Source organism: Octopus sinensis, linkage group LG16 (genome assembly GCF_006345805.1).
Source record: "Octopus sinensis linkage group LG16, ASM634580v1, whole genome shotgun sequence".
NCBI classification, from domain to species: Eukaryota; Metazoa; Mollusca; class Cephalopoda; order Octopoda; family Octopodidae; genus Octopus; species Octopus sinensis.
This window is the reverse complement of record NC_043012.1, coordinates 12,541,549-12,554,048: the sequence shown is the minus strand read 5'-3', so window position 1 is coordinate 12,554,048 and position 12,500 is coordinate 12,541,549. Positions and strand designations below refer to the sequence as shown.

Here is a 12,500-nt window from a genome sequence, read left to right as displayed (position 1 = left end):
CTCATTCTTCTTCTTCCTCTTCTTGCTGCTCTTGTTTTACATCTTCTTCGTGTTTCTGGGGACACCTCGCTTTCATGTGTCCCCGTAATATACAGTGGTGGCAGACGGGATGTCTTCCCTCCACTACCTATTTCTTTACTACCCACAAGGGGCTAAATACAGAGAGGACAAAGAAGGACAGACAAACAGATTAAGTCGATTATATCGAACCCAGTGCGTAACTGGTACTTATTTATTCGACCCCGAAAGGATGAAAGGTAAAGTCGACCTCGGCGGAATTTGAACTCAGAACGTAGCAGCAGACGAAATACCGATAAGCATTTCGCCCGGTGTGCTAACGTTTCTGCCAGCTCGCCGCCTTCACTACCACTCTCAGCTTTACATCCTCGGGCAATACAGTTTATTCTGTGAGTTTATGCAAATCCGGTAAACTGATTTGGACCGTCACCTCGAGGCCGTATCCCCAGCAGTTTACCTCTGTTGTTCTTGTAACCATGAAAATTCTTGTTTCTTCCTCCGTATTGAAGAGGATGGCTACCACCAGCCACGCCACATCGGTGTCTGGGGAGCACTCTACCAATCCTCACTCTGGCCACACGTTTGCCACAGATGGTTGGCAGTAGTGCCCACTCTGAAGACATCAACGGCACAGTGGAGTACTTTATCGCGTCCTGTTCGGTCGCTAACCGAACCTCACTATGCCGTACTTCTTTCCTCTAGTATAAAATGTCGTGAGTTCCATTATATCCTTCAAGCATTCTTCCACTGCTTTCACCGTAGCTATATCTACCTTTTTAGTTGCTGTGGACCGCGATTTATAGACTGCTGTCATTTTCGTCGTCTTCTCTGTCACTTCTTTAGGTGGGGTCAGCCTCAGGCTGGTACTCTCCTTTGCGATGAGTTCGTTAAACTCCAACCTTTTCTCCTCAAGTTTCACTTCTCTCAGTTGTAGTAAATCCGCGGTAAAACCCTTTCTGGTTGCTGCAGTATAGCTACCGACTGGTTGGGTCTCCATTTTCTCGTTTGCAACAACTTCACCCATAAATGGGGAAGAAAACAATTAAGCAAAAATAACAATTAAGCAATTCAATTATTTAACAGTAGGTACGAAAGACCTTCAACAAGCATCAACAAAGCGATTTACACGTATACTCAAGCACCAACTTCACACAACTGTGTTCCAGGTTGTTCGTCACCATTTTTCTGCTAGAGATGGCGCAGCCAATTTGCCCTTTCGAAATACGTAGTTTTCGACGATGTCTCAAGGGGCTAAATTACAGCAACATTCGTCCTAAACCAGGACTGCCATGATATGTTGGAAATAATCTTTACTCCAAAGTGCTGTAGCTGAATATCTCTCATTGTGAGATTTACAAATAGTAGTTTTCTAATTATTATAGTGTTTTAACGAATATTTAATGTAGAAATATTACATTTCTAAATATCTCAGAGAGATATATGCAGTAGTGGTACGATAGAGTAGTCGTATACTGTCAACTTAATATGGACAGTCCCATAAAGGGAATCACACTACTGCTATTTAGCCCTAGGAAGCAGCAACGCTTCCTGTCGGCCCTGACACATTTCCTGTGTCTTTATGTTTACAAGGGGAGATAAGCACCTCCACCCAGCTGAACCTGCATCAGAGACTAGTTTCTGTGTCTTTGCTCGTCATCAGTCTGGAGTAGCATAAGGACACATGAAATGTGTCAAGGCCGGTAGGAAGCGTTGCTGCTTCCTAGGGCTAAATAGCAGTAGTGTGATTACCTTCATGAGACTGTCATTTTAAGTTGACAGTATACAACTACTCAAATATTTAATATATTTAATCAATAATAAGTACTATCCGTGAAATTCCACGATTATTTTAAAAATCTAAAAGATTGTTGAAAATTCGTGGTACCCTATGAATGCTTTACTGATTTCATTATTCATTGTTCTTTTGAATCATGTAATCTTAAGCAGACCACACATGTAGTACTAAAACTGCAATCATATGAAATTATGGTATTTGAAAAATATATTTTTGTAAAGCACTTTTCAACTCTCCTTTGAGAATTGTTATTAATTATTTTCATCTTTACTTCAAGAAGAAAGTAATTTTAATCACAGAAGAAAAAACAAACAAAAAATTTATTCAGCACATCTCGAATACGCTAGAAACGTTTTAGTCTTTTGAAATACGTTGCCGAATATCTCTATATGTTTAAAATAAATTGCATAAAGCTGGACAAATTCTCCCAGCGCACAAAGTATCGTAGCAGTTTCTCAAAGCTGGAGATTCTAAAAACATATGCTGATAACATTCATTTACTCTATAAAGTGGCAAGCCAGCAGAATTGTTAACATGGCGGGCGAAATGCTGGGCGATAATCCGTTCGTATTTACAATGTGTTTAAATTCCGCCAAGATTGTCTTTGAATTTCATCACTTTCAGGATTGATACAATAAGTACCAGTTAAACACTAGGGTCGATGTAATTTACTTACCCACTATCGCCAAATTGCATTAATTATTTTTATGATAGTGTATAGCTTAGATGTCTTTCCATAATTTATCAGTCATAGAAATACTAGAATTTCTAGTGTTGATCATAGCAGAATAAATTATAAATGAGATCAATTTAAATTGATGTATAACATGATAAAAAGGTCTGAACTTCTTGCTAAAGATATCTGCAACATCTAACTCACTCCAGCTTCATTAATAATTATGATAAAAATTATAATACTTCACCGTGAATTGCGGCTTAACATATTTTGTATAATGAACCGCTAAACAGTTTTAATCAACCGAAAGTCATCCCGTAATTTTCAGAAAATCATTACCGTTACTGACAATTCTTCCCAAACGGGACAAAGGAGAGAATTAAGAAATTCAAAGGGGTTGAATCGAGCTGAGCTGTAATAGCTAGAGTGCAACTTCAGACAGGTTTTGGTTTTATTTCACGTCGCCAGCGAAACAAGTCTCATACTTACATGCCAGACTTCTAAAATTTCTTGTGTGTGTGAAAATAATTTACTTACGAGCTCTGATCAATAAGTATCCGAACTGTTGCGATAGTAACGAAGCTAAAGCATGCAAAGTGAAGCCACAGGGCACAGATTGACCTTGACATCTGCTGTGCATGCGCACTAAATGTTAATGTTTTAGCTCACTTCCCCTGTTTACAGCAGTGCTTGGAAATAACGTGTGTAACGTGTGACCGTCGCATTGACCATAACAGAAAAATGTTGCCATGGCAATACCTGCTCAGAGGCCTACACAAAGTTGCAGAAAGTGTATGGAGAGGAGTGTTTGACCCACACACAAGTGCACGAGTGGTTCAGACTTTTACAAGATGGCCGAAAAAATGTCAATAGTGACGAAAATTCTGGGAGAGCCGCAGGCAGCAGAACTGAGAAACACATCGCATATGTGCGTGCAGCTGTGGAGGAAATCGTCGAATCACCACCCATAAGTTACCAGAGGATGTGCAGATTTGTTACGTATTAGTTCAGTCCATTATCACTGAAGATTTGGGTATGATACGCATGTCCATCAAATTTGTACCAAAACTGCTTTCAGCTGACCAGGAAAACACTCGAATTTCAGTTGCACAAGATTTCCTTGATTGTGACGAGAACGATGAAAACTGCTTGAAAACTTTGCATAAGCCTCTGAGCGGGTATCGTGAAGCTTATTTTCTTTTCATCTTTCTCCGTAATATTCAGTGAAACGATCAAACGTTACACACCTTCCTTCCAAGCACTGCTATAAATAGCGGAAGAGGGTTAGAACGTTAAAACATAATATGCATGCACAGCAAGAGTTCAATATCAATCTGTTACAAGCGGTTTCACGCTGCGGGCTTTAGCTTCGTTACTATGACAACAGTCCGGATACTTATTGATCAGACTACGTAATTTGAGATACTGATATTGAAAAATTTCCGATAAGTGCCTTTTTTCAAACAAAACATTTAGTTATTTGTAGGTTACATGCAAGATTAAATTAATCTAGATCAAATGAAATTCTAAATCAATTTTTCCAAACGGTGAGCCGAGTACTTTTATAATTTAAGTATGACATTTTATACACGCAGCAATTCTATTATTTCTACGACTCATAAATCAAAGAAATAAATCGAAGCTATACAATGTAAGAAATATAATTAATGCTATTCCTTTCAAATAAATATAAAATCATATTAATCCTTGAGTTTCTTACAAAACTTGCTACTCATAATATTGTTACACACAAACCTGATTAAGGCAAACAATACTTTATATATTTTTTCCAAATTTTGAATTTTTAAACAGTTTATTTAATTTCAATCCAACGTGCCACCGTAATATAGTTTTTACATTATTCTTACTATGTTATAATGTGCGGAGACGCGTGACATAGTGGTTAGTGTGTCAGCATCATGATCGTAAAATTGTGGTTTCGATTCCTGGACTGGGCGACGCGTTGTGTTCTTAAGCAAAACACTTCATTTCACGTTGCTCCAGTCCACTAGGCTAGCATAAATGAGTAACACTGCGATGGACTGGCGTCCCGTCCATTTGGGGAACACATACGCCATAGAAACTGGGAAGCTGGGCCCATCAGCCTTGCTAGGCTCTAAAAGGAGGCATTTATTATTTTTTAACATTATAATTTTAAAAAATTGAAAACCAATGAGATAGCAGATAATTTTATAACATAGGCACAAGGCCAGAAATTTGTTGAGAAGTATTTGTCGATTAAATCGACCCCAACACTTTATGGTTTCTATCTCATTGAGGCTGGGAGAATGAAAGATAAAGTTGATCTTGTCGTGATTCGAATTTAGAATGTAAACGACTTCAAGAAATGTTGCTAGGTATTTTGTAATACACTAACTATTCTAGAATCCCACTACTCTTAAATAGAAACATAACGAGAATAGTGGTAAGCTATAAATATGAACTGCACTGTAACAACAAAGATATAATGAAAACTGTTTACCTAAGAAGCATATATTGTAACATATTCTGCGCTACGTTACAATGCAATACAATGGAGTGCACGTAAAATATGTAAACGGTAAATGGATAGATATGTAGATAGACAGATAGATAGATAGATAGATAGATAGATAGATAGATAGATAGATAGATAGATAGATAGATAGATAGATAGATAGATAGATAATACATACATACATAATATATAAAACAAACTCACGTCAACATCTTGGCTTCCGGTTTACGTTCGTTTCGTAATAGAAATGCACGAAAGATCGGCATATGCTCTCTACAACGTTCAATACATCGCAGGATCGCTTCATGGTTATTCACCATATTTACGTAGGTTCCCAAATTTTGACAGAATATGACGAAAACATCACCGAAGCATGTAGACATTCCTTCCCATTCTGAATATCGCTTCTTCAAATCATCACAGAGTTTCCTGTTGCAAGGCAGAGAAAAAGTATGAAGAACTACATTAAGAACTACAGCAACAATACCTGTAATGCCAACCACCACCACCACCACAACAACAATAACAATAACAACAACTACAACGGTAAGAAGTTATTTGCCTTCATACTTAGTTGTATGGTTATAAAGGCATCTTTCAAAGTACGTGGAGCTAATTAACAAAAACTTCCGATGTCTTCTGGCATAACTTCCAGTCTTCATAAAATATGACGCAAAAATTAAAGACGCAGAACGGTTGGAAAACTGGTCAGACACAACACTCACACACACACACACATACGTGTATGTATGTATATGTATATATATATATATATTATATATAATATATATATATATATATATATATATTATATAATATATATATATATATATATATATATATATATATAATATATATATATATATATATATATATATAATATATATACATGCGTTGATATGTATGGCAGTGAGTTAAAGTGACGTGTGGTGTTTTGTTTTGTTGTCATTAGTGTGTTTTGTCCAATTTCTTGGCACGTTCAATTCCATGGTCTATTAGTGCGGTGAAGCATTGACTTTCAATGAGTTTTATTTTGAGGTCTTGTAGGCGAAGTTCCCGAGTGGTTGTGTTATATACAATTGTACAGATGCTTTTAGCTAGATTGAAAGGGATATATATTTTGGTGTGTTTAGGATGGCATGAACTGAAAAGGAGATACTGTTTTGAGTCTATTAGTTTGTAGTAGATGTCAATTGCAATTTGGTTGTTGGATTTTTTATAATCAAAGTGCCCAGAAATGGGAGCTGTCCCTTGGTATATTCCATTGTAAATTGAATATTGAAGTTTATATTGTTCAGTGTGAATTCGAAATCCAGGAGTTTATTATAGTTTTTCCAGTTTACTTTTATATAGTGGTGGCATGGGATCCAAATTTTTGGAGCTTGAGTTCATATAGGGTAGATTCAAAGAAATCCATTATTAGGTTTTCAAGGACAGACGCTGCTTTCATTCCCATCGCAATACCGCATTTTTGGAGGTAGTATGTTGCATCGAATAAGTACTTGTTTTGTAGGATGAACGTCAGGGATTCAATGATAATGGTCTGGTTTATATGGTCCAGGAGAGGTTCGAGATGTTTTTCTAACCAGCATTTTATTGCCTCTATTCCGTAGTCGTATGGAGTGTTAGTGTAGAGGTTGATGACATCATAGGTGACTAACAGTGCTTCTTCCTTGGTTTTTGGTAGATGCTCTAGCATGTCCAGAAAGATGCTTAGGCGGTGTGTTTCACCTTATATATATTTATAGTACACATATACATATACGAATATATATATATATATATATATATATATATATATATATATGTATATATATTCTTTATTCTTTCTTTTATTTTTTTTTACTTGTTTCAGTCATTTGACTGCGGTCATGCTGGACACCGCTTTAGTCGAGCAAATCTTTGTAAGCCTACGACTTATTGTATCGGTCTCTTTTGCCGAACCGCTAATTTACTGGGATATAAACACAACAGTTGTCAAGCAATGGTGGGGGGGGGACAAACATATACACACAATACATATATATAATACAATTATACGATGTGCTTCTTTCAGTGTCCGTCTACCAAATCCACTCACAAGGCTTTGGTCGGCTCGAGGCTATAGTAAAAGACACTTGCCCAAGATGCCACGCGCATGTATATAATGTATGTATATGCACATATGTGTGTATGTATTTATACGTTACATGCTTGTATGTATGCATGCATGTGTGTGTGTGTGTGTGGAGGTCCTTCCCCGATTATGATTGTTGAACAATGCGAAACACGAGCAAGAAAGCTGATAAGCTGTCCTTCGTTGAAAGATATTTGTTCTCTACTGACCCGAAGGAACAACATTTTTCTCTTCCGTCGACAAAAATACAGAGAACCAATGATCGCTCGGTTGAAAATCAGTAACCACCGACACTACTGTTTACCAAACGCAATATGATATTTATCATTTAAAAAAAAAAAATAAGTGGAAACAAGAATGCAAAATATGCGATGTGTAATTATCCTCATTCGATGTACCGGGGTGAAACGATTGAACAGCAGTCATCCCCTATCGTTTTTAGAATAAAGGAAAATTACAAGCTCTCATTCATTTATAACCTATTCTCACTGTACGGCGGAATTTAGTTGTAGCTTAACACTAAGTTAACTGTGAGGAAGTAGACTTTTGACTGAAGGCATTATAGTGCTGATCATCACATCTTAATTACTTTTTCTATAGTTTCAGCTCAGAGCTGTGGCCATGCTGATGCACCGCCCTTTTGCTACACTGTTATTACTAATTGAGAATATTATATCGATGGGTACATTATTCAAGCTGTACTTCATAGTTTGAATCAGTAGAATGTAATTTGAGGGAGATAATGAAGCCAATTCTACATTCAAGTGACAGGTTAATGGCAATCTCTTTAGCTTGTGATTTTAGTTAACACAGATTGTTTTAGATAACACAGCAAACTGATGTGATAATAATCTTTACTTCTTTGGCGTTTCAACTGCGTAAAGACGTGACACGTATCACCTCATGAAATCTATTCTGAGATGTGCAGAGAAATGCATTTAAGATTGGGTTAATTGGTTGCTTATAAATTGTAAATTAATGACACGTTACGAAGTCTTGATCCGTCTGTGGTTAAATTGACCTGCACTAAATAAACTTAACCCCCATCTACACATACCGATTATAGCAGGGATTCGATCTATTCCTAGCAATATGTGAAAAAGGAATTTTTATATTCCGAAATATTATATCAGACTGTGAATAATTAAATTATAACAATTATTATAGTCCAGTCTGCATTGTTGTGGCATTCAAGATACGTTATATTTAATATATATATATATATATATATATATGTGTGTGTTTGTGTGTGTGTGTGCGTGCGTGTGTATTTATATATATATATATATATATATGTATATGTTTATATACGATAAAATAATACTAAAAACTTTATTTATAAATAAATTTTCCAGTGTATTCTATCTTTCGACGATTGTGCAGTTACCGTGGATGAGGTCAGGTAGCCATAAGCACTGCACGTGCTTTGCCGGCATAAGGACATACCCAAACTACAGTTTAAATTTCAGATTTTAAATTTACATATAAACCTTAATTATACCTTACACACACACACACACACACACACACACACACACACACACACACACACACACACACACACAGGAGAGCGAATATGTAAAAAATCAAATACTGAGACCAAAGTTTCTGTCCAAGTGTTCATGTGAGAAATCAATAACCAAGTCAATCAAGCGGAATTATTTTGTGTAATGATATAATTGAGCCTTTCTGAACATCATTTACCATTAAAAATATAAGATTACCACAGCGATTATTAAGAAATTCCAGTTACTCTTTTACTGCAAAAAAATATATATAAATAAATAATCCGTAAGTGCTTAGTTACAAAATGTACAGAGATCGTAATTAGAACCTTACCTGTGTAATTTAAGGTTGATCAGTATATCCGTGAAAATTATTTCCACATTTTGTTGACTGATAATAGGCCTGGAAACAATAGAATATGTATGTATATGTGTGTGAATATATCTGAGTTTGAAAAGTACTGACATGGAGACGAAATTTATCGATTTCACTAATAACACTCGTTCTTCTTTAGGTTGTAGAAATGTATTCTTGCTTATATATTAGATTATATTATTTTAGCTCTACTTTAAATTTTAGAGCACTCTGTATCTATTACATAGAGATGTTGAGAAAAATGCATGAGGCAAAATAGATATTCATTGATACATACATCAGTAAATACATAAAAACATAATACACACACGTACTCACATAGACTGTCACACAAACGTATATCTATATGTATTTATGTATATATATATATATATATATATATATATTATATATATATACACACAGAGGCAGATGGATAATGTTTGGTAAATTATTTATCGCATAGACAGTTCAACCATTCACAATATTTTATTGCTTTGCAGCATTTGCATGCAACATCACTTGCAACATCGACTGGCGACAGACCTGCCTACGTATGTAGAATGCTTACAGAGACATAGACAGAAAACAGCAATAAAGAAAGAAATAGATACACTGCGAATATTAGAGGAAGTGGAACCAGAGAGAGAGAAAGAGAGAGAGAGAGAGAGCGAGTTTCGAGTTAGGTGCACCCATTTGGATTAACGCTGTGCCCTATGTCAAACCTCTACCTCGTCACCGTCTCTTTGTACACCGCATTAAACGAATCAATACCAACAGCAGCATCAGAAGAAACAACAAGAACGATGAATACAATGGATGAGAATACATAAACTACGAATACAAGAGTTAAGAATATATGTACGATACGCTATATGGCCAGCTATTAGTCGGTTTATTCATTCGTGAAAGCCGTTCTGTTCGATTAAGTCCCAAGTGTGTATTTAACAGAAGAGTTCAGTTCAGTTCAATACGGAGAAATCTCTTTGCTATCATTCTGTTTCATTTCAGTCCTGTTTTCCGCCCAGAGGAATTGAAAAACTGGGGTTTATGGCATGGATGTTTTCGCGATAAAGTAACATTTCACTTTCGATTATCATTCATAGCTTTAGCGATGTATGAAAAACACGAAATGCTTATAGCAAACTGAAAGTGTTTTTTTCTGGTTGGTGAATCCCCAAGTCGCTTATCATACAACGGTATTATATTCAAAGGAAGCTACAGCCATCTTTCGTTTTGTTCAAACAATGTGTATCTATAAGAGCATAATCTACAATATTTTTTTCACTTTACCAGAGAGTACAGTGGCGTTTGAGAAAGATTTATGTGATATTTCTAGCACATTTAATGCCTGCGTGGTGAATCCTTTCTTAAGTCGGAAAAAAGAATGTTTTGTTATTACTTTTCAGCCTTTAGACAACCATGACTGTGCAGACATAACCAAATGCATTCCAGTCGTGCCAATCCAGTCATATGCAACAAGTATTTATCTCAGATACATATATCCAGTATACTGTTCCTCGTTTTTTTTTTAAAGAAAAAAGATATGTCGGCATTTGAAAGAGATATGACTGAAATTTCTATGGAGACGGGTAGCTACGAGATGGCTTCTCTATGGGCTAGTCTGACAATGTAGAATTTCCACCTATGATCATCTCAGCTACTGTATTGCTCTAGTTAACACGACCATTAATGAAAGATACCTTACTAAATGATTTGTAAATCATTCATAGAAAGATTTCAGAAAACGTATGTAGGTAGTTACACATATGTAGTAGAATGAGTTGAAAAGTTGTAATGAACGAAAGTCATCTAGAAAACTGTTTCTAAATTTGGCTCCAGACAACAAATTTGGACGGAGAGGTGTTAGCTTAGGCCAATGTCTCAAGTATATTACTGCTATTGGTACTTTATTTTATCGACTCCGGAGAGACGAAAGGAAATGAATGTTAACAACGTTGAAATTTGAGCTCAGAACGTAAAAATCTGGAACAAACAAAGCTCTGGAATAAAAGCGTTTCTTTTCTGTCCCTGTATCGATTCTGCCAGTTTACCGCCATAGCATTATTCGAAAATTTCTCTCTGGGTGTTTTGATTTCAGTAAATATTAGCAAAATGTCCTAACACATACATACATACCCACGTATACAAACACAGACACACAGACATACTGACATATACAGTATATGCGTGTGTGTGTGTGTATAACAGCTATATATATATATAATATATATATATATATATATATATGATAGATCGCTAGCCACTACACATTCTTTATTTTCTGTCCTTGTTTATTTCTGTGTTCCTTTCTGTGGAAGAGCGTAGGCTCGAAACGTTAAAGACTTTTTCACTTCCCGAGCGTTATACTAATGCATATGTTTGTTGTCTACACCACCTGTCCTCGTCTCTTGTCTTTTTGTGAATTCTCCCAATATATATATATGCATGCATATATATATATGGTAAGTGAGAGAGAGAGAGAGAGAGAGAGAGAGAGAGAGATAGAGAGAAAGAAATAGAGAGAGAAAGGAAAGGAAAGAGAAAAAAGAGAGAGAGAATATGGAGTGGCATTACATAAATAAACGCGCACGAGCACACGCAAACATGCATAAATATAGTCGATAAACTTTAGAGTTTGGATATAGCACAACTTTTTAGAAATGTCGGAACTATAATTGATATAAGTATGAGATCATTACCTGTTCGACTCTAGCGCAGACTTTAAAGGCTTGAAATATTTGTTTTTAAAACCAGAAAGCATTCTCACGTAGTCAGTTTCTGAATTTATTATTTCCGAGGCTATATAGCGTCTCTTGTCTGATGGTGGGGTAACTATTTTACCAGCCTGCAAAAGAGAAGTAGAAATCCAGTTGCGATTTTACCTTATAATTACTTAACGAAGGTGATATTTTATGGTTTAAAGTACAGCGTCTGAAATTTGCCATATTTTCCCATTATGGGAGATGATGTGGCAATGCTAATAAAAAAAACTTTCGAAGTTATTGATTCAAAGTATTACAATGTAGAATTCGTGAAGAAGATGGATTCGTTGTTCTTGTAATGTTAAGACCAACTCAGCACTGTTCGAATTGACACATAGTAAATAAGGCACATGCAAGAGAGTACTTAACAGTGACCCAATAAGCAAGAGAGACTGTTTGCTTATACAGGTAATTTTTACGATAATTCTTAACTTATCTCTGACAGGTATATGATACCATGTCGTATACAGTAGTCTACCTTGAGACAGTGGAAACGCTACAATGACTTTAACTGTTAAATTCATTTTAAATTAATCATTTTGAAATTCATTAGGCATCAGCAGGTAATATTTGCTTGTATTTTCAAAACGATTTGCCTATTATTTAGTGCACAAACTTTACAAGATTTTATTTTTCAAATCACATAGGTCCACTGAATTGTTCAATTGCGCTGTTTAAATAAGAGTAAGGCTGTAACTCTCCTCTAATGTATTTTGGAATAAGGATATGACTAACCTATTGTGTGAATAATTTGGAATAAGTGTATGACTGTC

The 12,500-nt window shown here is 35.8% G+C and overlaps 1 protein-coding gene across 1 annotated transcript in view; it reads right to left on the bottom strand.

Annotated features, from left to right (window-relative positions):
- The window catches only part of LOC115220594 (epithelial cell-transforming sequence 2 oncogene-like), a 140,850-nt gene that overhangs the window by 60,097 nt on the left and 68,253 nt on the right, over positions 1–12,500 (bottom strand). Inside the window, exons 19-21 of the mRNA XM_036509887.1 lie at positions 11,665–11,810; positions 8,942–9,010; positions 5,191–5,415 (exon numbers count right to left, since the gene is read on the bottom strand). Coding sequence (XP_036365780.1) covers positions 5,191–5,415; positions 8,942–9,010; positions 11,665–11,810 — 440 coding nt within the window. The remainder of the gene's footprint in view (positions 1–5,190; positions 5,416–8,941; positions 9,011–11,664; positions 11,811–12,500) is intronic.